The sequence below is a fragment of the Lepisosteus platostomus genome, chromosome 19 (assembly GCF_059453375.1).
Source record: "Lepisosteus platostomus isolate fLepPlt1 chromosome 19, fLepPlt1.hap1, whole genome shotgun sequence".
Taxonomy (NCBI): Eukaryota; Metazoa; Chordata; class Actinopteri; order Semionotiformes; family Lepisosteidae; genus Lepisosteus; species Lepisosteus platostomus.
The window spans coordinates 2,432,914-2,458,752 of NC_142629.1; the positions used below are offsets into that span (position 1 = coordinate 2,432,914).

Genomic DNA, 25,839 nt, shown 5'->3' on the forward strand with positions numbered 1-25,839 from the left:
AAGAAAATAGTCTACATTCCTTTTGCGCGAATCACCGCCTGCGAACCATTAAAAGTAGTAATAGATTCTGGAGCCTCGGAGAGCCGCCCTCACCTCGAAGATCTCAAAGCCCGCGATGTCCAAGATGCCCAGGAAGGACGCCCCCTGGCGCTTGGTTTTGTCCAGCGCCTTGTTGACGCGAGCCAGGATCCAGCGGAAGAGGCGCTCATACATAGCCTTGGCCAGAGCCTCCACTGCAAAGTCAGCCTGGTGGAGACATGGGAGGGATAGGCCATGAGTATGCATCTACCCCCATCCCTTCACCAAGCCTTATTCCAACTTGCATTGATGTACCTCTTCTTCAGACTGTAGCTCACAGTTGGATACAACACAGGTGCGCCTTTGTTTTAAGAAAGATCATGAAGGCTGAATTTTTGGAACGCCCAACGCTGGCACACGAATTGGCAAGCCTCTCAAGTTGCCGAACAGGCTCCTTCCTACCTGCTCTTTGGTCTGTGCCTTCTGCACCACATCTCGGCCCACTTTGATGCGTGGGGTGAGGATGGCTCGCGTGAAGTCCGTCACATTGATCCCCAGCAGGTGACACACTTTCTGGGCAGCTGCAGTCAAGGGTTAAACATCATCCATCAACAAGGGAACGGGCCAATTCTCCCCCAGTAGAAGAAGAAAAGTGAACCACTACATATTCAATTTGGCATTTTACAAAATGATTGACGGCTGATGTTCCTGCCCTCTTACCTGTGTTGTCTGGCATGGAGGCCTGGTCATTGTTCCTCTCCTTCTTAAACACAATGTTTCCCAGTTGCAGGACAGAGGAGACTATCTTCAGCATGGCTAAAGGATGCAAACAGTTGAAAAGCATTACAGATTAATCTAACTCGGGGTTACAGGGGTCCTACAGCTGTTAAAATTTTAAACCAGAGGAGCGAAGCTACAGTTCTGTACCCTTTTTCTTTTCCCAGCATGCTTTGTCCAGATGCTACAATTATGCAAAAGCTCAAAAAGGGCAATCTACCCCCCTCCCCATCACATCTAGCTTTTTCCCCAAAGCATGGACCCATGCCCAGCAGCTCTTGAGGAGCAGGGCTCGTGACCTCCCGGACCCCAGGAAAACACTTTTCAGCCATTTTTCTGAGCAGCGTGTCAGGCAGCAGTGCCACGGAGAGCCACCTGTCTGCTCCTCCTGGGTGAAGCCCATGATGGCCATGGCCTCCAGCGTCTCGTCGAACATCTCGTTGTCCTGCTGTCCAGGGATGGGCACGTGGCCCGACACCAGGAAGCGGTAGTTCCCAAAGCCTTCCAGCAGCAGCTCCTCTGCGAGAAAGCACAAGGATCCCCATGACCGTGAACCCACAACTCGCTTTTAAACCTGCTGCAAAGGAAGGAAGCAGGTATCCTCCGCCAACAGGAAGACTCCTCCTTACCACGCAGCTTCTCCCCAGCCCCGGCTAGCATGTAGTAGAAGATGTGGAAAGCTCTCTCGATCTTGGCCTGCCTGATACAACGGGATTTTTCCAGCAAGTCTGCAGCAGGAAATGGGTTAAGGAACAATTTTGGGAACCGGAGCACCGACCACTCAAATCTGCAACACCATCTCAGGGACCAGGAGCCAGTCTGACCCTGTACGAAGAACTGGATTTAAATGAAGGACTCTTGGCACAAGCCCGTGAACACCGTAATAAGCCACAGATAAAATCTTAGGCTCATAAGTTACTTTTTCCCCCCCAAAGAGCTCAGGCTTTTATGATGAGAGCAGATTAACAAAGCGCGTCAGACCACAGTTCTAGAAGAAGCTTTAAAACGAAACATTCACAAAACCTAACAAGAAATTTAATCATTTGTGACTGCTGAAGCCCTAGAGAGCAGCTTGTTCGGCTTCTCGCTGTGGGGGGGGGGGAAATCTGACTACGAGCAGTGCGTGAGTGGGGGCAATGAAAGAGACATGCTCAGCAGCGTCACGCGGACCTGCCCTTCCCAGTGGGCAATGCGTTAAATGGGTCCCCCCCCCCCCCCCCCATCTCCTGGGTGACCCCAACCTCTTCTGCATTCTCCATCAGGATACAGGTCTCAATGTTGGCGCCCACAATGTATCCAGTCACGTCAAAATTGATGCGGATAAATTTACCCTGTGGGAAGAGAGAGACATGCTTCAGCCATCCTGTGCAGTGCACTGACAATTGCCACCTATAGTGACAGTAGTGTATTGCGTTTGTAAAACTGCCTGCAGGACCTTCAAGAGAAGATAAGCATGCTACTGGACAGGATGTGGTCATCTTGCAAGTTCAGAGAGATTTCTCAAGGTTGCCGATGCATGTGAGCAAATATCAACATTTCCATATTAGATATACAGTCTGTTCGGGAGTTGAAGTACAAAATTTGCTGTACATAGTTGTAAGGAGGTCTGAGCAAGAGGGCCTATACTTACGAATCGGGAGGAGTTGTCATTCTTGACTGTCTTGGCATTTCCAAAGGCCTCCAGGATTGGATTGGCCTGCAAGAGCTGCTTCTCCAGCTCCCCCTAGAGGACGAGGACAGAATAGCTTAATGACAACTAGACAACTGCATATCAAATGAGGAGGGAGGCAGTCGTCTTAGAAGCCAAGCCCCAAGCCTTTTTGAAAAGAACATCCTGCTACAGCTTCACTGGAAGTTCATGCCACCATCTCAGACAATCTCTGGGAAAACTGAAGGGAAATGCAACTTATTAAAAGGTTGCCTTTTGCAATCTTACAATGTGGAAAATGAGCGTTCATGTTGGGCGGAAATTCAAAGATCAATAATGTTTTTCCCCCCCAAATAAAACCAGCTGAGCCCCAATTGATCTCTAAGCATTTGGTTCAGAGCATTGAGGAATTTCTCCTCTTTGAGCTGGGTTTCTGCAGCACAGCAGAGAAAAGGGGGTGGATATTCTCTTCCCCTTTGGGTTTGTGGGTCTGTGGTTCTCCACTAACATGCATCTTGCAAATCAACCCATTATGTCCAACAGGCTGCAAGTCTCACTTTCTGTGACCTTTAAATAATGGCACACAGACACTTAAGACCTTTTTTTTTTTAAAAAAAGAGGCATCATTATGCAGTGTGAAATGAAAAGGAGATATCTACCAGAGACAGTTCAGCGCAGTGAAGGAAAGCACATCCATGATAGCACCAGACACTGAGAAAGAAAGAAAAGAGCAGAAGGACAAGTGAAAGAACAGACTGCGACAGAATAAGACCAGCTCAGGAATGCTGAATAGGAAGAAAGAAATGGGAAGCCATGATCAGACATGTCTGCTTCTCACTGGAGTATCAGTTCAAGCGATTTAGAGGGGAGTGAGGGTGGGCTGGGGTCACTGATGGTTATCTGTAGGAATGCCATTGAACAGTTCATTCCTTAACTAGTCCCACTGACATGGGCTTGGTGCTTGTTTATACACGGCAGGAGACAAGGCTTCCCCTGATCAGTGCCCGCAGTCATGAGGAACCAGTGCTTCAGGAGAGCTGTATCCAGTGCACAGCTGGCGCATCATCATGAAGCACTTGAGGAACCACACTGTGATGAAAGACGCTCTAGAAGTGTAAAAGGTACTATGATTCAGGTGTTGCAAAACTTCACACTGTGCATCAAAGTCAGACAGGTAGCAACTGGTACGGTACAATTCCTCCCCTCGGATGGGATACGAGTATGGATGGGAGAGGGGAGGGGGGCATGCTCACACTGTGCGCCTTTAACCTTTTCACTGCCACCCCTGGCAGTGAAAGGGTTAAAAAAAACAGGAACTGAATTATGGGAAGGGAGATGTTACCTACCACCCAGAACACTCAAGATACAGCAGTGAAACCGCACTAGCACCAACATTTTCAAGACACAGCTCTTCCCCGTTACAAGAGCCTTTAACAAGAACAGTGCTTGGAAGAATACTGCCAACGTCTTTCATATTTCTACAAAGACTCGCATGTCGAGGTCAAGCATCGAGTCGGATATTTATTCATCGCCGCTATTCATTTTTGGACGTGCTAAGGGCGAAGAGGCCACGCTCGCGTGTTTCACTGCTGTATCTCCTCTGGGGGAGCAGCTATCACATGCAGGTCCGAACCCACAACACACACACGGACAGACTCAGGCATTCCCCATTACTCACGTAGGCCAACTGCGATCCTGCTTGCTGCTATTTGGAGGAAATTATGACAAAGAAATTACATTTTGTGGTTTCCTGGAAATGGGCTGCGTTTCCCTCCTTTAGGAGAGGGGATTTCAGCCTGACTAATATGGAGGAGAATGGGGAGTTACATGGACACTGTAAAACGTATATTAAACAGGAAGGCTTCCATGTGATGCTTTACCAGCAGTAGTTTTTTATACTCTAGTTGCCCATGTCAGATTGTGTTTTGAAAAGCCCACAGAAGCTATAGGTACAGTAGTAGTGCATTAAAACGGATACCTTTTTTAAAAGGACCTAGTGTTCAATTAAGGACTAGCACGGGGTAGGATCTTCCATGCATAATATATAAATCTCATTTCCCCCTCTCCTTCTGCACTAAACATAACAGACAGGTTTGGGGACCTTCCAAAAAAAATGCTCACACCTGCTCTTGTTCCACTTACACTAAAGCGCAAGACTGGACGTGCAAAGACGGCTTCAGACAGCTCAGAGGACCGATACTCACAGCACTGGTGTCCTTTTTGCCTTTATGGGAGGAGGCCACCACAGCCAGGTACTGAATGACTTTCTTGGTGTTCTCGGTCTTGCCAGCTCCAGACTCCCCTCTGCCAAACAAGGACAAAGTCCACCAGGTCAACTGGAGTTGCAAGATCTTCCCCCAACTTGACAATTGTTACTAAACCTCCAAAGGACACTGCTACTCAAGATGAAATCAAAGATGTACCCAACATGGACAAACAGAGCTTCAGTTTTTAAATGTGAAGGACCGATTTACTAGATGCACCAAGGTCACAGAGTAAATGATCCCAGATGAACTTTAATAGGGGAAACGTTTTGATAAATCTTAACTACTGTTGAGAAGCATCAGCAGTCCGCTAAAATTATACTTTTATTAACCAGTAACAGCAGCAAACAATCCAATAATCTAAACAGTCCAAAGAAGTTTGTGCTTTTTTTTTATACCTGGAAATTCAACCTGTTCATTTTCCAGCACCAGTACTACTAAAAGTACCGCTTTTAAATGCGAAGAAAAAGTCCAACCTTAAGTCACATGCTGCATTCTATCACAACATACTGCATTAAAAAAAAAGGCTTTGGTGCGAGGAAGGAAAAAATAATTGCAACTGTTCTTGCTAATTTAGCCAGCCTTTGATCTCAAAGCACTGGAGACAGAGTGATGAACGATTCAATCCCTAACAACGCCAAAAAAGGAAAAAGTGCACTGCTGATTCACTGGGCATTGTAATGGGTTGTTTAACAGGCAGTGGGATCTGGGGAGATTGTGGATTTAAAGCCCTGCGTTTCCCAGGTTGTCTGTGGGAGGAATTTGCCTTCCTCGGTAATCCTTGGTATTGTAAGAGATGCCTCAGCCCCACTCATCCTCAGATCGATTGCTCAACTGCAGACTGTTTAGTAATGATTTATCAACCTCTGGGAAAACCCTCTTTTCTTGTGTAAAATGGGGAATGTGGGGGAGGGGGTGGTGGTAATACTGAAAACTTTTAAAGATGCTCTCGAGCACCCCAAAAATTCTCTTGGCTACCAGTATGATTTTAAGGCATTTTCACGGGAGTCTGAACTCGGTGCTGAATAGCTCACTAACTGAACGTCCAAAAGGTCCCCAGCTAATCTAACTACTTCCTTTTGCTCGGGGCTCAGGGTGGTCCTCCTTAGACAACAAGTGAATGCTAGATGGCCTTTTATAGGCAGGGAAGCAAAAGGGGTAATGTAACTGGTCAGAGTGATAGCTTATCATTCCAGAAACGAAGCTCTTAATTCTGGCTTTGAACTCCAGCCAAGAGGCTGTATGTGAACCAGCATATAGGGGCGACAAACTTCCATCTTAAGATCAGCTTAAAAAAAAAAGCTAAAACAAATTCACTAAGATTTAAGAGGCTCAAACCAACTCCTGCAGCCATATACACCTGCCCTCCTGTAAAGAGACCAGTGCTGTTCAATACATAGGCAGAGGTGCAGAACAGCAGGCCCGAGCACGACCGGGGCTCAACTGGACCCACCGAGCTCCAGTATTAAACTGGATTCTGGGTCTCCCTTAGTGAAGTTCCACCAGCTCTTTTAAAGCAAGCTGTCCATCGGAGACTTGCACTGCTGGCTTGGGTTTTATGGCCATATTGCCAATATCGGTAAGAGTCGCATGTTGCACGGGATTAACGGCACATTCGAGGAAGTCTCAAGAGACGAGTGGAGCAAGCAGAGGAAATCCCATCAGCAGTCTCCATTTCCCCATAAGAGGGTGGGATTTCGAGTACCGTCCCCGCTGAGTTCGCCTTCCAGTTAACGGAATTGCCTAGCTGCTCGACGTCAACACCCAACAAACAGAGGGGAAAAAAAAATCCCAAAACATCCGCCAGGAAGACAACGGATAGCGTGCAGGAAGGCGTTGGAAACGAACTCGGAGAACGCCGCATCCTGGAATCAGCCCGGAGCCCGAGGTAGTGGGTCAGAGACGGCCCTCCCACTTCCTCTCTGCTTTCACAGGAGTGGAACAGGAAAGGCAGCTCGGGCCAGAGAAGACCATGCAACACACACCAAACCTTTGGACAAAGGGAAAGAGGTCGATTTCCCCACAGTTATCCGTCCTACGCCTTCGATTTCCACACTGCTTAGCAAGGGTTCTTCTGAAGTGGTGAAGGGTGGTTCAGTTGCTGCTCCTAACAGCCAGGCTGTCTGAGCCTCACCCTAGTCACCAGGCCTTGCTTGGGCCTCCCTGTACCGTCCAGCCCAGATATCGTTCCCACAGGTTTCATAATATTCCAATACAAGAGCCCTGTTACAGGAACGTCACATCAGCCACAGGTTCGAATGAGGGTCTTGGATAGCGGGAAGTGGCCATCATAAACACTCCAGGAGGCTGCTCTGGTATCGCAGCCACCCTACTGAGGAATGATGGGGCCCATACGGTGATGAAACAGGAACAGGAAACCAAGATAATGTCCTCCTAAACCCACTGGCGGGCCGAGATCACTGCCAACCCCCCCCATGAGCCCACACAGGTGAAGGAAGCCCCCGCCAGCTCCAGCACAACACCACCAGTGTCCCAGCATGCACCTCCGACCGCATGCCACACAGCGCAGCCAGTCAGGCCCCCTGCTAACTTACAACTGTTTTCACAAGTGAATTTAATGAATTGAGGCACGGATTATGAAGAGTGAGCTTCCCCCCCTCTACTAATGGCTGATAGCCAGGCTAAACAGATCAAGTAAAAAAAAAAAAAAAAAAAAAGGAATGCTAAAAACAGACATGTCTAGTTTTAGAATCTGCTTCCTGTGAGAGCAGCATCTCAGAAGACAGCTGACCCAGGCTCTCATCTGAACAATTCTCACTCGTTTAACTTTTAAGACTCCTGGTTGACTCGACTTCCTGTCCTATTGCCCATGAGTATTGAACAAAACTCCTCCAGGGTCATGGGGACCTATTTTATACGCCTTAAAGACCAAAATAGTCATACTGGCCATCCTCCTGGGATAGAAAAGACTTTCACTTACGTGCAGAGAATTGATTGATCCTCACGATCTGTAGGTGGGGGAAAAAAAACAAGAAAGTTTAAATTCAATGCTATACAATAGGCTAAACTTGTGTCAATCTTATTTAATGAAGGAAGGTGAAAACAGCTTAATAGCCCTGTTGCACCACTTTCCAGTTCCTCGGAGGACATGAGGATCTTGGACAGTGAGAATTCCTTCACTATTCAGACTGTTTTCTGCCAAATTCAACTGGCTATTTTCCGCCAATGCACAGACGTCATTGTTGGATACAGCGGGCAGAAGCAGGGGAGCCGAGAAATGAGATCAGGATCAAAATGTATTTCTAAAAATATCTCTGAAACCCACATAATGATCCATTTATGGATATTGTTAAAACCCTTCCTTAGAGACCAGGTACTAAAAGCATGGGAGGAGGATAGCGAATTTTCCCCCCAATTGTCACATCTCATTATAATAAAGGGAATAAATTTACACTTCAGTTTGTTGGAGGGTAGTAGTGGATCTCCTGCCCAATTCATTTGGGTGCTAAAAGGGAAATAAAAACATACATAGGGTATACACTCAGATGTCTTTTTTAAAATTCTCGCTTAAAAGCCAAGATCCATGAAGAAATGTATGCACATCAACGATACTATTACCAGTTGTATGTAGTATATTGCAGTATAACAGACAATAGCTCTGCCTACTCTTCTTCACCCAAGAAGTGAGCATCAACCTCACTGAAGCGCATTACCAGACACCACCTGAGGCTGCAGGAGCATCTCCGAGCAGCGGTCCTCCGGCTGCCCCTGCCAGTTAATCCCACATGTCCCTGCCATGCTATAAACACTGCCGACTGCTTTTCCTCATTATGGACATAACTTGGCTGCACACACAAAATGCGGCGCGTTCCCCATTTCTTCCTAATTAAGGCAGAAGCCGAGGCATTTCCCAAAGCCGATCCAAATACAGAGGCACCGCATTCTTCAAACCAAGAGCTCAGCCTCGTGCACTTGAGCCCAGGGACCAGGAGGCAGCGTAGGGCAGTGGGGCCGAGATCGGAGCCAGAGAAGGAAGACCCGATTGAAAGTGGCCCCTAAATCAGCACGGGTTTTTGACATTCTGGTCTCCTGTCCGTCTCCCCATTCCCCTCTACATATATGGGGTGCAGCAAGAGATGCCGTGTCATCCATAAGATCTGGAACTCTATTCTTACGGGTATCAGAATAGAGTCCCCTTCAAATCCAGACTTCGAACCTTTTAACTGGTTCCGTCTGCCCCTTTGTTTTCCTGCTGTATTCCCAACCCTTATTGTAATGGTGTAACCCTGCTGTCCCCTCTCGTTGTGTATTTATTCTTGTGCCAATTGGAAAGGCAGTATTAGATCTATAATCAATACTATAAGGCACTATATTGCTTTGCTTTTAAGGCGGCTTTGCTTTGATGGGGGGGGGGGGGGGGGGGGGAGATGTACATCTTCCCAATGGGACGTAGAGATTGAGCTCATTCACTCCAGTCTCCAGTTGTGGATAATTCTACCAAGTTTAGTCTTTGACAACAAAGGAATAAAATCTGCGAGATCCGGACCAAGATAAAGTGGTCAAGAGGAGGGGGCAGGATTCAAAGAAAGCCTCAACCAAGCAAGAGATTTGCACATACCGTGAAGCTCGGCTTAGTGCCACCAACTCGCTATACGGGTTCTTGCCTGCATAAGCACGTTATTAAAACAAGCATGCCCTTGAGCAACTAGTGTAATCAAACCCCAGGAATTCCATCAGGTCCCCCATAACCCGTTCAGTTCCATAACGCAACAAGTACAAGTCAACAGCAGCAGCACTGGGCTGCTTCATGCATCAGGGTGGGGAGTTGCTGCTTGACCAGAGAGGGATAGAGAGCAAGCTGGGCAGATCACACAGAAGAGAGTGGCCATGTGAATCCCACTTACAGTGGAGCACTATGACATCGGCTGCCATGCCAAAGAGAGGGTCAGGGAGGCATGGGTGTTTGTAGCAGAAATTAGAAGATGCTATGGGAGGTGCTTATCCAGTGCAATAAGCAATCTGATAGCTGCTCATGAATACTAAAAAAAAAAAAAGCAACTGCTTTTATTTTCAATTCTCAGTAAGGCACGAACAAGAAGTTTGTCTTAAACTTAGGAGTTAAACTTAGCACTCCTGAGTGCTAACAGCAGTCAATGACAAAGCAAAAATAACAGTCAAGTGCATCTATCAGCACTAATGACCACTGTGACAAGTCTGTGGTACTGTGACGGCAGTGCAGCTATCTGGTTCTCACACTTGTTGTGGTGTTAAACCACTGTCACTGAGGAGGAGGAGGGAAGGAGCTTGAGCAGCTGAAGAAAGGCCCAGCTCGCGCTACAAGAGAGATCGTCAATTCACACGTCTCTGCCTCTGTTCTCATCACACTCTTAAAACGCTTAATTCAGAATATCACTCCTGGTCTGAAGTTTTTTTTGCAGATCTTATCACGCTTGACCTTAGGGATGATGCTTTGGAATCCCAAATACAGCTACAGCTGCAAGATCCATGCCAAGTTACAAGACTCCACATCTGTGAAAGTTCCAAGTGCCTTCAAGAGGCTCTTTAACACCTTAATTTCCCTTTGGAATCAAGTCTTAACTATTTAACTGAAATCTCTCAACCTGCATGAGAGAGGATCAGCATGAAGCCTTGATCAGCTTTCTGGCACATTCAGTATAGAAAAAAAAAAAAGTTTCCAGGGTTTTCTGTATTTAAATCCTGAATAATATGGATACTGAAAGACCATTCTGTTAGTTTCTTCACAAGCCTGGCTGCCACTATTGGGCAGATATGGAATTGATCCTGCTCCATTTTTTTCCCCAATATTTAAAACCCAAGAGTTGGTGAACGGGGCATTCGCAGGGTGAACAAAAGAAGTGTGAAGATTACTGGTTTATCGGTTGGTAATTAAACAAGGTGGCTCATTTGATTAGTAAAAAAAGTTATCTGAACAGAAGTTCACAGTGAGAGCATTGTTAAAATCGGCTTTCATTGCTGCAAGTAGAGCAGCCGACCCACAATCCACCTGACAGCGCGCTTGTTTTCATCTTTATCAGGGTTCGAGGCCTGTGGTTTAGAATTCACAGATAGGTTGTGAAGAACTAGAAATGGGATAGGGAAGGTATTTACATTAGTCAGCCGAGAGATAAGGACTATTCAGTTTTATTTAAAATGAATTCATGATGGCTGTTTTTTGGCTTATTTTAATGTTTGCAATAGGAAACAGAAGAGCTTTCACCCATTATAAAAATAACCCCCCCCCACCCACCCACCTCCGCACCATGGACTGCTTAGAGCGATTCCCTGTCAAAGTGAATCCAAGTCAATGGCTGTTTCGTCAAAGCAAAGCAACTTCCTAAAGTACTTCACCTGGAGAAAGCAACAAGGTTCATGGGGAACGAGAGCAGCCCAGGTAATTAGGAACAATTAGAAGTGATCAGGGAGAGAAGTTGACAAACGAGGCAATAAAGCACTTCCTGTAAGGTTGGGTTCAAGTCTCAAGGCAAAAAGACTAGCAGGTGTCTCCTGCACTGCAATGGGTCCTGTGGGACTTTAAATGTCCCCGTTTACTACCCAGCTGACAACCCACTGATCTTCTGCACAAAAACATTTTAATGAAAGAGTTCAAGCAAGCTTGGAAGCTTCTCCTCAAGACCAGCTGATCCGCAGTCCAGGTCTTATACAAGGTCACACTCTCGTATGTAGACGAGCTGGTGCTCACGGAACAGAGATCCTCACTTCAGACTACAAGAAGGACCTGGGTAGAGCCCTTTAATACATCTGTGGAAAGGGCAAAACAATCCACAGAACTACCATTTGTGGGACACTGCCGAACCCTTAAGAAGGGAGAGAGGCCACTGCAATAGGTGCTTCTGAGCCGTTTCCAAGGCCAGGTCTTACCCTGCAGCATGCTCCTGTAGGCATTGTCAGTGATGGAGTAGATGTGCGGAGGCACCTCATGGCGCTTCTTCCCTTTGTACATCTCAATGATTTTCTCCGAGTAGATGGGCAGCATCTTATACGGGTTCACCACCACGCAGAACAGCCCGGAGTAGGTCTGGGGGAGAACAAGGGAGAGAGGCACCGTCAGGAGGGATAACCCACCGCACGAGGAGGCCATCCATCAGAAAACCTCTCGAAAGCCCAGGCATGAAGGGCTACAAGAGAAGAAAACCTGCCAATTTTAGAAGAAATACTGAACTATCGATTAGCAGTTGCAACAAGGTTTTGGAACAAGTGAAAACCACCACTTGGCATGAATTTAAAATTGACATTTGTGGGGTGGCTAGAATTTAACGTAGGCTCTCCTCAATTTTTTTGTGATGGACATTGCATCGTGCAGCTACATCAGTCGTTCTCATAAAATAGACTTCATTTCTATCGTCTTTAAAATCAAGGATGATGGCTTCTAATCATGTAGCCATTTATTGCAATTGTACAATTTGTAAAACAAACCCTGCAAAAGCGTCGACTGGTTCAGTGCAGCTGAAACTGCTGCATGCTTAGAAGTACAGTATCTCAGGCTCATATCCCAACTACATGAGTCAAGCAGACTCTTGCAACACACAGAGGATACCTTTGGTTGGCATGCATGCAATTTAAAACCACTCTTCTGCAACTGAATAAGCCAGCCTTACCACATTCTTGGGCTATGTCCAAGATTCTGGAAAACCTTTAAAAGCCAGCAGTATCTTATCTCCCAAATCCACAAGGTTGTATTTCCTGCTCTGAAGGCCAGGCTTTCTGCCCATTATACAGTACCATACTATCCTCTCCTTTACCACGGCATTACTGACTCCTGTACATGCCCAGGAAAGCCTAGTTTGTTCTAAATTGCTGTGCATTTTGAGCTGAATTTCCTTATGCAGATATATTTGCGGGTAAAACCACAAGGAATATGCTGTACCTGGATGACAGGCAATCCCAGCACAAGGAATGGAAGATCAAGGTGAACAGGACTGCATTTATCCCCAATATTTACGCTTGATGGCATGCATTTTATTTGGCATCATGGGCACTGCAAGAACGGGGCTCAGTGGGCTGCTCGTCGTAGGACAGAAGGAGCTTTTCCAAATCCTTCCACTCCTGTTGGGCTTAAGGATGCATTCATGATCTTGCATTCCTCTAAGCTTTGCAGCCCAGCAGGCTACCAAGTTGAGGAGTTTTGCTTAGTTTTCCCCCCTTATACGGCTACAATGAGCAACTGGCTAGACTGATGCCGAGTTGTCATTGGCCGTAGGGGCATCTCCAGGAGTAGAGGACTATAAAAGTGCGAGAGGCACTGCACAGGAAGCATACTCACATAGATGAGGCCGGAGAAGTACCTCTCCCTCAGGTTGTGCAACACCGACGCCTCGTTCAGGCAGGTCAGCTCAGCCATGTCCTCCACCTTGCTGAACTTGGGCGGGTTCATCTTCTGGATGTCGTCCTTGTTGAAGGTCACCTTCTTGCCGTTCTCCGTCAGCTCCACCAGCACCTCGTCGCCGTGCTCCTCCTTCATGCTGGCCGCCTCGAACCCGTGCCTCTCCGAGGGCACCCATACCAGCTTCTTGGCGGACCAGTCAGCCTGCACCAAGGGGCTGTTGATGTTCTTATCCAGGAAGAGAAATTTCTCGTCCTCGCTCAGGGCGGTCCCTGGTTTCTTCGCCATCTTAATTTCACAAGGTGAGCTGCAAGTCGGGGGGGAGGGGGAGAAAAACAAACCAGTGATGACTAAAATGATCAACAGGTCTCGACAACACGGGATCCTGCCGTTTTATTTTGTAGTGTGCATTTCTAATCGCAGGGATAAAATGTTACATCAGACTGTCTGGCACACTCACATGGCTGGGAGGTAAAAACAAAAGTTTTTACATCTACATACACACAAGAATAAGGACCTAGCAAAGCCATAGTCGGTCCCAGTTAGGACACTGTACAGGAGAACACTGGCTCCCAGCTTTAAAATTATTTACACCACACTGACAGCACATGGTGAGCAGGCCTCCAAGTCCTCAGTCACATGCGCTGAGGGCGTGTCCTATACCTGCTCCCATGAACGTGGCCTGGAAGAGAGCTCTTTTGAAAGCAAGTTGCCATTGTACTCTTAGCCATTTTCGGCACAACAGCACTGCAAGATCATACTGCTCCCCTCAAAGACGAGCTGTCGGTCTTCAGCTCCTATTAGCCCAAGATCTAGACAGGGTGAATACAGTGCCACCTGGCAGTTCATATAGTCCTAAAGAGGAAGAGCATGGTCTGGTCACAGGCCTTCTTCAACACCGTCATGATCAGGCGTTTTAATTATATGCAGTTCACTTCCTGCATATTGTGAATTGTTTTTTTTTTTGGAAAATGGTTTGAAAGTTCCACATTTTGTGAAGCTGACCAATTGAGCGAGACGTTTCAGGTGGGGTTGGTGCAGTACCCTGCATTTTAAGCATTATTAAATGCAAGTCCACTGAACCCCTTTGCTAGAAGAAAACACAAGCTGCAAGTCTCAGAAAGGGTTAATCATCCTTATCCACGCAATCTCTCGGCTTTCAACAATCTCAAAGAACGCTCCCTCCCCACCGCCACAGACCCATCAACAAATACAATCACTCCTTTAGAACTCCAAGGACAGAGCTGGGAACTGCTGCAGTAAGTGCTACAACATGTGATGAAGGCTAATTTCTGTCCTTTAGGTCTTGTGTTGCTGCATAAAAACCATCTACATTTAGCGACAATTGCAGCCGTAGTAGTAACTGCAATAAGAACAACATCTCCGATTCAGGGCAATGTAAGCCCATGCCGGCATGACCATATAAGGGCAAGTTCTCTGCAGCTGGAGTCTTTCTGTAGACCTAAACAGCAAAGCTAGCTAATTTCCAAACAAAGCCCTTATAGGGAATAGTATGTCTGCAGCCAGGCATACAGTCACAAGCATAGTTTATGCCAGAACGATAACATGCAACATGGTACTTCAGGGAACTGGGGTTAAATGTTTTGCAAAGAAAAACCTTTACCTCCCACAACATTGCACTGGGGACACTTCCAGGCCTTATTTACAGGAGCTATCAAATCAAGGAAAGTTAAACGCAAGTTTATAGCTCATGTTGAATACCATCCGTGGATTTTAAATGCATTTTGGACATTTTCTCCATTTTAAGAGAAAGGCCCACATAAAAAAAATAATCCAATACTACTAAATTGGTTCATAAAGAATTGGCTTCTTTCACAATGGAAGAAGGGAAAACTTAATACAACACTTGGCAACATAATGCCTGTAAGAGATTGCAGACATGTTAATTGTGATGAAATTACATGTTTTTTTTTACTGCATTTGACAATTATACATCAAAACTTTGGAACTGCATTCCAAACATGTTTGCATGTATAGGAGTTTAGGGAACTTCATTTACCTTCAGCGCTTTGTTTGAAAGGGTTGGTTAAATCTCTAGGGAACCTAATGTAGCCAAATTGTTTCAGTTCTTTGCAAAACCTTCAAGTTCTCCAAAAGTCTGTAGAGCAGACAGGTAAACCACTATTTATTCACAAATTAAAAACTTGAAAGCCGAATAATTTTCCCACACACATTAACCCGCTGAAAAAAAAAAAAGCTCAGCTAAACTGAAAGTTTATATAGTACTTGGACTAAAACAAAAACCAAAACACATGCAGCTACTGTACATTCCCTGTGGGATAAGCTGCTTTCCAGTAAGGCCGATTGTTGCTACACTCGCTTGTGGGCGTGTGGGGGGAAAAGAAAAAAAATTCAAGCTAGGATACGAATGCCTGTTTCACAAGCTTCCAGCACGAGAACTCGCAGGGGGTCCTGGATTGATAGGAAGACTAGATGACTAAGACAGGCAGAAATTCTCCGGTCTTTCATGTTGTTCCCAAGGCTGTCTGAGGTCTCCCCCGTCCTGGCAGAGCCCTGACCTCCACAGAGAGACGCATTGGCCAATACAACAGAGGCAGCTCCAGTCTCCCAAGACCTCAGCAATGTTCACACAGGATCCGCTCCCTCGGGATCTTCCGAGGAGCAGTGGGAAAGGCGCACAAACCACTGCTCCTCCCGGGAGCAGATTCCAAGCAGCTGGCACAGCCAACACAAGCCATTTCTAGAGTTGGTTTAGTTGGTATTCCGATACGATCACCTTGGGACCCTTTAGGAGGATTAAGTGGGTGGAAATAAAGCTTGTAAACATTAGGTCAAGTAACTGTCAACTAAAGGAAACCAGTTTGAAATAATGAAAGCCTACCCAGATAGACAGTGACTAAGGCACGTCACCATTTGCGTTTAGTACCAAACTAACTTGATTAGCTCATTCATTAAATATCCCACCCAGGTTCCCCCCCCCCAAGCCTTATAGCTTACGCATGAAAGGATGTCCCTTCTGTTAGCTCTCTTCCTCCATGGGGCTGGAGACAGATGTCTGGGTTTTGTTGACACTATCTGTATGCTTATCAACTATGTGCGAGCAACACTCCGAATCGCCAGCAGTCGAAGATCTGGATACAGATCCCAGCTGCTCTGCAAAGCTTATAGGAGCTTCTATTTGTCAACAATGCAGTGGGGGGGGGATGTGCAGATCATGGAAAAAAAAAATCTATATAAAACTCCCATTTAACAGCTTTCTGCAAACTGCTCTGGGGACTACGGTACTTTTAGGCAGCAAGACTATTCATGCAATAGAGAAACTGCCTTCTCAGCAAAGAACTTAAGACTAGGGATTCAAGCGTCACAGTGTATTGAGGGTAGAAAACGGTAGGCAGGCACTGTTGCATTTATTAGGGTCTTAAGTCACATAGACTAAACACAGGGGTAGCTTGGTGAGATAATGGAGATCAATGTGGTAGCGAGGGTCATCCATATAGAGAAGTTTCAAAGGCTAAAAACTTCAAGTAATGGCTGTGTGCAAGCGGCTGCTACAGTTGAACCGCTATTTCACTTTATAAACACACAGCGCTATAGAAAACCCCATTTTTTGCCTTTCTGCGGTTTTTGCTTTTAGCACAAGCCAGACAGCAGAAGCAGAGACCCCCAGAGGGGATGCGTCCAGGCAGGGGTCCCGGGACCGGGCCTTTGTGAAAGCCTAGGGAGATGCTTTAACCCCCTGACTCGGGCTGGCAGCAGTGGCACAGAAGGCACAAGCAAGCAGCACAGCCTCTGCCGTGGTGGGAAGGGCAGGGCGAAGGACCGCTTCCTCAGCTTCACAAAACAAAAGCTGAACTTCCCTTCGCAGCAATAAACCGCTCATGGCTGCCGACAGCAAAGCGGCAGGAAACCGTTAACTCCCAGGCCCAAGCCTGCCCCATGGAGGCCCAGCCTCCTTCCAGTGCAGGAGGACATTCCCGCGGCTGAGCAAGGATCTCTGCTTTTACCTCAGGTACGCATGCAGGAGAACCCGGGGGAGGGCGGGGACGTTTTCTGCTCGAGACCTTCAGATCAATCATGGAGTCTCTGCTGTACATGAGCACAGGACAGCAGTAGTACAGTAACCTGGGCCTGCAGCCGATACCTCCTCCTGTACCTCCCTCACCCCATGAAGGTTTCTAACCACCCCTACATCCCCTTCCTCTCTCGTTACTACAACGGACAGCCACACATGATCAAAACATCACATCGCCCCCTTCTTCATCAAAAAGAAAGGTGCGAAGCTCTTAGACTTGGATTTCATTTTCAAATAGAAATGGCTGATAGGGTGGTATGTAACTTCTGGGTTTTTTTTATTATTATTTTGGACTCATGCTAAAAGAAAGCTGAACTGTTAACCGACATACCATGGCACTTCAGTCAAAGAGAAATTTAAATGCTGCAGCTCAATTCTAGTTTTCAACTTAAAACATAGGAAACTGTCCAATAAAGACTTAAAATTTCACAAACATAGGGCCAGCATTCTTACAAACCAAAGGATTAAAGAAAGCTAGTTTTCTTCCAGTAGCAGGAATAACTCATCTTAATGATACATTTCCCAGGATTTACAGCCTGGGGTCACCACCCGAGTAATTCTATCCTCTAAATATGTTGGATGTTATGGCTTAATTAAAACAAAGCATCTCTGACCCACTTCAGTTCATGATGTCCAATACATTTTGAAGTCCATGCAACGGCAAACTCATTCACAGTTACCTTAATCTAAGCTAGACTGCAGTGGTAAGAAAGTTATTTTGACATTGTAGGTTTTGCATGCAAAATACGTTTGTGTTGCATCAAATGGAAAGGACTCATTTAGACTCCCATGTTTCACAATGCAGAACACCAATCACTTTGCCTAGCCCACTAGCTTTTCCTCCAGTCTCTTGGGTGTAACTCTCTACCCGTGTGCTTCAACCCTGCACGACCAGCACAGCACCTCGGATTTACTCAGAGGTGCGACACCGAGTGCCCTGAACTCCAACAGCCTCCTGTGAAAACTACAGTACATCATTCAATAAGATAACCAACTAAAATCCTACAAGATGTTCCATAATAAACCAAATTTGTTTTGCAGGCAACAGGGACTCCCCTCACCCACCTGGATGATGTGACAGCAGCCATAATGCACCAGTCCGCTCCCCACACGCCAGCCATCAGTGAGGAGAGCAGAGTGATGAAGCCAGTTCAGAGATGGGGATTATTAGGAGGCCATGACTGGTAAAGACCAGGGGAAAATTTGGCCAGGACACTGGGCTAGCACCCCTTGTAATGCTGGTTACCACATTTTAACACTTTGCTAAGGATCCATACATGTTTATTGTTCAGTAAAGACTCAGCTGGAGTTTGGTAAAAATAAATGCCAAACAAAAAAACAGTGCTTGCCCATAGGCGAGTTAGCCACTGGACTTTTACCCTTGTAGGGAATGAACGGATTTGCCACAGGACCTCTCAGCTACAGCAGATGACTGTGCCCGTGAATCGGCCTTCAGTCATCACAAGTCACAGATGGGTTAATAGTGCTGTCGGACGTTTAGAAGAGGATTCTGCAACACAGCAATCATTATGCCTCATCGCATTACAGCTTTGGGGTGGGGGAGGTTATATATATATATTCATGCAGGGTTATAACGCATATTGCGAGATAATCCAGGAACCGTAGGGATCTCCATCTCCACAGCTGAGGGACAATTCCTCTGCGCACGTATCTGATGAGCTACTTTAAAAACAGCCATATTTGGAGAACAGGAAATTCTTGGTCAGAGTTCAGCTCATTTCTTTTTTGTTCAAGCAAAGTTAACTTCCTCCAATTTGCTGTAGAATCGACAATGAGCTTTATTTGGCAAATGATATTGAAAATAAGACGTGTGCACACCGTGGGACAAATACTGCTTACAGTGGTTAGGAGACAAGGCAGCAGTTCAGGCAGAATTAACCTCTTCCTATTGCCTCAGCAAGCATTTCCACAAGCTGCTCTGTACTTCAGTACCAACAGGTCTGCTGGAGTAACCCTGAGTGTTCTGCTCATTTGAGCCTTCTCAATTAACAAATCAAGATTAGAAATTTTATGCAATAAGGTTTTGAATTGCCTTTTGAACAGTCTAGATATTATATATAAAACAAAGTTGGTCAATTCCGTTTGCTGGGGCTGGCCTGTTCCGAGTCTTGTCATGACAGCACTGTTTATCTAAATCTCCTCCGCAGATCACAGGCAAAAAAAACAAAACTCCCCTATTAATGCTGAAGCAAGGAAACTGACGTAAGAGGCTAATGTTTACAGCGATAGTGCCCGATCCCCATCCTTCACTCTCCTCAGTCCTGCACAGATGAGAGAATTAGCCCTTACGATGATGACGAGGCAGGATTGTAGCAACTCCAGTAAAACAAGGTATTTAATGTTTTATATAAGCTGTGGCCAAACTATTTATTTCAGAGCATACACGACAGTGTTCGTACCTTTGTTTCCTGGTTAGTTTTCCGTGTGTGTGTGTGGGGAATTCCTTTACCAGCTGGACGCTTATCACCATTACACATCAAATATCTGCTAGGGTTAAAACGGAGCGCACTGGAGCAGAAACAAAACAACCTTTCCCATGCTTTACCGCAGAGAGTCGGCGAAACTGTACACGCCGCGACATTGTATAGTTTTCACTCGGTTTACCGCTAGACACACACACAGGGTACCCTAACCCGGGCGCACACACCCGAGGCAGGTGCGCCGACAGACGGAACTCCAAAGCGCACCTGAGACACCGGAGGTGAGAGTCTCCGCCGTTGCGCAATTAAATAGCACCATTTACAGAACCTGGGACAACAAAAAAAGCGTCAATAAAATGGATTATCCGGGTTTTTTTTTTTAAAGTTGGCTCCCCCCCAACCATTTTAAATCGACCTTCCTTTAGCTAAAGGTTGTATGTCGGATGACATCCGTTTCGCAATTAACGGAGAAACATTTCAACACAACTAGAACACGAGTTGTGAACTACCCCCGATTCTTTCTCCCCGGTGCTTGCGGACAGACGCACCTGTCGAATCAAATGAAAGGCACACCGGTCGACAGTACATTTCCCGGGAATTAATCGGAGCTAGAGAAACCGACAACAAAACACGAATTCGGCATAAATACTGCTTTGAGTTTCCGTCTTGGAAACCTTTCAAAGATGAACCGGTCTGCGCAGCTCAGGGGCTCAAAACAAGACGTTTAGGAGTCGTGCATCTCTCTGAAGCGAATGACAGCCGGGAGCGCTAACAGTCCGCAGCTGTGCAGACTCCTGCGCTCTGTAACGCGTCGCTGGCGCTTGCCCGCCCAGCTCCGAAACCAGGGCGCACCGCTGCTGGAGTCACAGGTACGATACTCACAAGCGGGGCTGCTGCCTGTCGGGATTTGGAGAGTCCTGTGCTTGCGGGGAGTACTCCACAGACGAACTGTCCAAATTACCATCCTCGCCCTCCTTCGGAGTATTTAAACGCAGCCGCCCAGCGGGAGGGAGGGGCAGAGCGGCCAGACCCGCCCCCCTCCCTCCACACGCTACTGGGTCCGAACAGCACGGCGCAGGGCGAAAAAGCCTGCCCTGGCATCTCCGCATGCAAAACTGTGACAGAGATAATGCGATCATGGGGTGGTTGTTGCTTTTAGGACTCTTAAAATGTGAAATAACGAAAACAGGACGTTCTGCATTTCGAGATGAACGTTTGAGCCTAATGAACTTTACTCACGCAGGGCAGCGACAGGCTGGCTGGTACATCAGCGCCCCTGCAGAACAGCCGCATCGCGTTGTCTTCCAAGAGGGAGTCACCCACAGCCCCGTGTGCTGGAGCTAATATTCAGGCAGGCATCGGCTCACCTGGCAGTGAGGAGTCTTCAGCAGAGCGCAGGTGAAGGTGGGCTCACCTGGTCAGGTAACCCTCACCAACACAGAGCCGATCCGGGGTGGGGGGGTCCAGAGTGCAGCCCTGGCCCACTGGCAGCTTCACCCCCTCCGATCTGGAAGACCTGTGCAGGGGGGGCAGGTGAGCAGTTAACGCACACCCCAGCATCTTTGGGGTGAGGGAACAGTTTGAGAAGGGGGCTGGTGGAGGTGGAGCTGTCCTCAAAGGTAAAGCAGTGGCTTGCTTTAGTGCCAATTGATTCCAGAGCTTTCTCCCAGCGACACAACGCAACCACCCCTGTGTCCCGTACCCTGCTGCGCCATGAGCACAGCTTGCAGCTGTCCGCCTGCTACTGCCACCACTGCTAGGGACAGAATAAAGAGCAACACAAGCACATCTGGAGCGGACAGCATAGGTCAGGTCTGGCTCAGCAGCCATCTTTGTGTTCAATGAAACACTTACTGCACGTTATCCTGAGCCCTTGGCTTTGCTTGCTATGAAAGGTGACATGTTTCTATAGATATTGTACTGAATTATAACATTTGCAGAAAACCGCAGTCTTATCCTGCCAACAGCTGTGCGGTTATTACGGCCAGCAGCCATATCACCCTGCAACTCACAACTGGCAACCCACTGAAGCTAAGCAGGTGTGAGCCTGGTCAGTACCTGGATGGGAGACCTCCTGGGAAAAACTAAGGTTGCTGCTGGAAGAGGTGTTAGTGGGGCCAGCGGGGGGCGCTCACCCTGCGGTCCATGTGGGTCCTAATGCCCCAGTATAGTGACGGGGACACTATACTGTAAACAGGCGCCGTCCTTCGGATGAGACGTAAAACCGAGGTCCTGACTCTCTGTGGTCATTAAAAAATCCCAGGGCGCTTCTCGAAAAGAGTAGGGGTGTAACCCCGGTGTCCTGGCCAAATTTCCAATTGGCCCTTACTAATCATGGCCTCCTAATAATCCCCCTCTATGAACTGGCTACATTACTCTGCTCTCCTCCCCACTGATAGCTAATCCAGGTGGATGCTGCACATTGGTGGTGGTGGAGGGGAGTCCCCATTACCTGTAAAGCGCTTTGAGTGGAGTGTCCAGAAAAGCGCTATATAAGTGTAAGCAATTATTATTATTATTATTATTATTGTTTGACTGGAAGGCATGTAAAACAACATACTTTTCCTGGTTGCATTCCAAACCCATCATCATCATTGTGCCTATAGCAATATTTACAAACGTTTTTACCGCAAGTCGGCCTTTTTTGTCTCAAGAACTGTTCTGCTGATGTTCACGATGCACAGTTGCCTGTGCAGGAGACACAGTGACGGCAGGACTTCAGAGGACGAGGAAGGATGTGAAATTGCCTCTGCCACAAGCACAACCACAAGTGCAGAAGTCAGGCCGGCACGGACAGATAAAGTCTCTTGTTTTCTTTCAGAGCTAGCCGACACTGGCCCTTAGACATGAAAGCAATGAGCTGATAGGAAAATTCCATTAAACTCCGTTCATTTGATCAGTTCATCATTTAAGTACCCGAGTCCAGGTTTCAAAGGTTTTTTTGCAATAGATAATTCTGAAAATAACCAAATATATTCAGCACTTTCACTGAACAAACACTTGGTATGAAAAGGCTGTGGCTAGTGTTGGCTGTGAAAATGCGTGCACAGGTAAATTTCAGTTGAACACCCGTGACCTAGTGTGGGCTGCCTTCTCATGTGCGTTCTGTGCATTGGCGTTTTGTTAAAGTTAGTTTTCTCTCTTGTTTTCATGGTGGCTGAGTGAATTGGGTAAATGGGGATATTTCAAAATATGGGCTGGCTGATGCTTCCTCCTTGTACAAAGCTCACATTTGTACAGCTGAGTATTTTACTGGTGCAATTTGACCCCTCTAGCATCCCGGTACAGGTTCAGAGACATAACCCATGTTCCACACGTCTGCTGTTGTGGGCAGATGCTCTGCAGGTAGATCCAATACCGTCTTATTTTTCTCTTAAGATAAGATAAGATCCGATCACTTTATTGGCCATATACAATTTCTTATATTAGGAATTTTGTCTTTTTCGCATACCCCAGCTTGCTCTGCATGAGAGACACAGACAGGGAGAGAAGCTGGGGGTCAGAGCGCAGGGTCAGCCATTTATACGGTGCCCCTGGAGCAGCTGGGGTGAAGGGCCTTGCTCAGGGGCCCAACAGCGTAGGATTCCTCTGCCGGCTGCGGGATATGAACTGGCAAACCTTCCGGCCACAGGCGCAGCTCCCCAGTTTTTCGCTTACTAAGATCTGAAAGTGAAACACCTCTGATCAAAAACTGGGTGATGTTCATCCGAGGTGTGCGGAGAGTCCCTCAGGCATTCTGACCATGCCGTTGGCATTTTTGCTCCATTGTTTTTATTGGGAACCAACAAGAGGGTATTCCTTTCTTAGCAACACAGCTGTGCAGAGCACTCCAGAGCAGCTGTTCTTGGTGTTGTCTATCGGAGTGGTTGACATCGGCATTCGTAGGGTCAGCTTGTATTTTTTGAGGCAGCTTTGTAGCTTCCCCAGAGGCGTTTTCCCCAGATGCACACAGCTGGACAGACACATCCCCCACCCATGCCAGGAGCTGCAGCACATTCCTCGCAATCCCTTACAAGCACCAGAACAGCCATCCTCCCACCACCACCATGAAACTGGAAATCCCGGGCTTCCTATATAAGGTCAGCCATATTATCTCCTGCCTTAAATCATTGTCGGCACGCTTTGTTTTCCAGGCCCAGAGATAGACAGGTATGCACAGGGAGAGGGAAGAGAGGCTCTGTGCCCCAGTGGCGTAGACGTATGGTCTTGGGCGGGGGGGGAGGTCGATGTGAGTGCGAGGTTTCTGGTCCTCATCAAGACGAGCAGAGTGCGCGGCGAGGATGAGGACACCGCAGCAGGGCCTGCGGGGCTGAGAGAGGGGAGCTGTGCAGCACAGCCCTGGGAAGCCTTATAAGGAGAGCAGGGTCTGTGAGGAATCCCTCCTGCATTCCCCATTTACAGCTGTAACGCAAGCAGCCCGGGACACTGACTAAATATGGTGCAAGGGGAATAGGATCTTAAAAACAAATTGTGCTGCAAGTTCGAAGACAGCATTCGCTTTTCCACTTCCTTCTTTATTTGTGAGTTTGTGCTTCCAGATTTCCAGGTTATTTTTTTTTTTTTGCCGAACCCCTACCAGGAAAAAGAGAAGTGATTTACCTGTCCTTCGGCAGCTCCTGGAAGTTTCATTCTGGATCTGTCAAAGCGGGCGTCAAACCTTTCGGCACAGGTCACTCGGGGGCGGTTAACAGGCTATTATCCTCCAGCCGGTTTAAACTGGCTTTCACTTTGCTTTGCTTTCCTGACACGTGTGGCTTGATTAGCAAGCTAATAAATCAGACTCATTCTGTCTGAGGGCCCAAAACACAATTAAAAGCTGCAAAATCTGGGAAATGAATTTCTAAAAGGTGTCGAATCACGGTGCGGTGGAGGTCTCACGCAGTTTCCCTTGGGATTTTTCATGTCCTAGTTTGATCTCCTAGTTTATGGAAGAGATGCCTGGGACAGGAGAAACAGAAGAAATGGGCCGATTGTGAGACCCAGGCAGATCCTGTCTCTAGGCCTTAGAGCTCATATAGCTCGTCACTGTAGCTCCTTCTCTGGAGCTCTTTCCTGCCCGCAGAGTCGCTCTTGCACAGGAAAACGAGCCCCCAGGTGAACTCAAAGAGCCACAGGCCATGAGCTGAGTAAGCGGTGAAATTCATCCTAGATTACTTTCCTTTCTCTCCTGGTTTCTCTCCGTGTTTTTTCATTCCCTCAGAGATCAAAGACTCCAGACTTCTTTCTCTATTTTTTTTCAGTCTAGTCTTTTTTTGTCTTATTTTGGTACTTCAGCCCCTCCCACTGTCCTTTTCCATGCACTGCCACCCAACAGGAGAGGGAAGTTTAGAACAAACTTGAGATGATTATCAGCGAGCCAGCATGCGTATAGACTTAAAAAAGCTCTTAACAAACACGCAACAATACAATACCAAAAAATCTTTAGGAATATAACCTTTTAAAAGTTTTTTTTAAAGGAGTTTACTAAATATACTATCAGCTTGTGTTCCCAAAATAGGACAAATAACTATACGTGACACCAGGTTGAAGCATAACATACATTGCCATTATTTATGAATTCCGCTAACACCAGTGGAATGCAAACGGACTCTAAATTAAGCTCAGGATAAACAAGCCGTCTCATACAGTAGCAGGTTAATTAACATCACTTCAGAACTCCAAAGAGGTCTATAATTTATCCACAGATGCACACACTCAGTGTCACCCCGTTAATCCACGAAATAACAGACAAATCTTCACACCAGCATTTCAGTTTCTATCTTTATGTCTTTGTAGCATGATAATCTAGGTTTCCATGCTGTTTGATGAAGTTGGATAGGTCTGGGGTTGGTCTCAGGTTTCACTGTCAGCCAGCCAGACAATGAGGGTGTTTTTGCAGTTCATGAAAAACACAATGCACAGCCGACAGAGCTCTCTTCAGCTATTGTTTCTTACTTTCTGAAAATAGGGTAACTTGATCCAAAATCTCAAGCAATCAGTCATGAAACTTTACTGATATAAAGCCTACCCAAGCATGGGAAACTGAGCTCTTCAGTAAAGATCCATTAAGTCATCGATTAAAACAGAAATCTCATTCAGAAACTTGTGCTTCTGTGTGTTTCTTGTGGCGTAAGCCAACCCTTTAAAAAAAATCGCTATAAATGGTGCTGCTCTGGCATTCTTCTCCGGACTCCAGCCCACATGAAAAACTTGAGGAATGTTACGTGGAGACTGATATCTTCTTGGTCGTCCACGCATTGTTTGCATGGCCAAGCCTGAGAGTGTCTACTCTCAGGCTTACCTAACACCTGCGTCTGGACAGTCGAATACGCCAT

General features: G+C 46.8%; 1 protein-coding gene across 5 annotated transcripts in view; it reads right to left on the bottom strand.

Annotated features, from left to right (window-relative positions):
- The window catches only part of myh11b (myosin, heavy chain 11b, smooth muscle), a 34,947-nt gene extending 14,408 nt beyond the window's left edge, over positions 1–20,539 (bottom strand). For 2 of the 5 annotated variants that reach the window (XM_088613286.1, XM_088613289.1), the window contains exons 1-13: positions 20,408–20,539; positions 12,971–13,337; positions 11,569–11,725; positions 7,649–7,676; positions 4,648–4,747; positions 4,122–4,148; positions 2,426–2,518; positions 2,063–2,126; positions 1,425–1,523; positions 1,171–1,314; positions 739–834; positions 481–599; positions 94–246 (exon numbers count right to left, since the gene is read on the bottom strand). In XM_088613286.1, the coding sequence (XP_088469412.1) occupies positions 94–246; positions 481–599; positions 739–834; positions 1,171–1,314; positions 1,425–1,523; positions 2,063–2,126; positions 2,426–2,518; positions 4,122–4,148; positions 4,648–4,747; positions 7,649–7,676; positions 11,569–11,725; positions 12,971–13,318 (1,428 nt within the window). In that variant the 5' untranslated portion in view covers positions 13,319–13,337; positions 20,408–20,539. The remainder of the gene's footprint in view (positions 1–93; positions 247–480; positions 600–738; positions 835–1,170; positions 1,315–1,424; positions 1,524–2,062; positions 2,127–2,425; positions 2,519–4,121; positions 4,149–4,647; positions 4,748–7,648; positions 7,677–11,568; positions 11,726–12,970; positions 13,338–20,407) is intronic. The other 3 variants (XM_088613288.1, XM_088613290.1, XM_088613287.1) reach the window with 2 other exon arrangements.
- Positions 20,540–25,839: the final 5,300 nt, after the last annotated feature.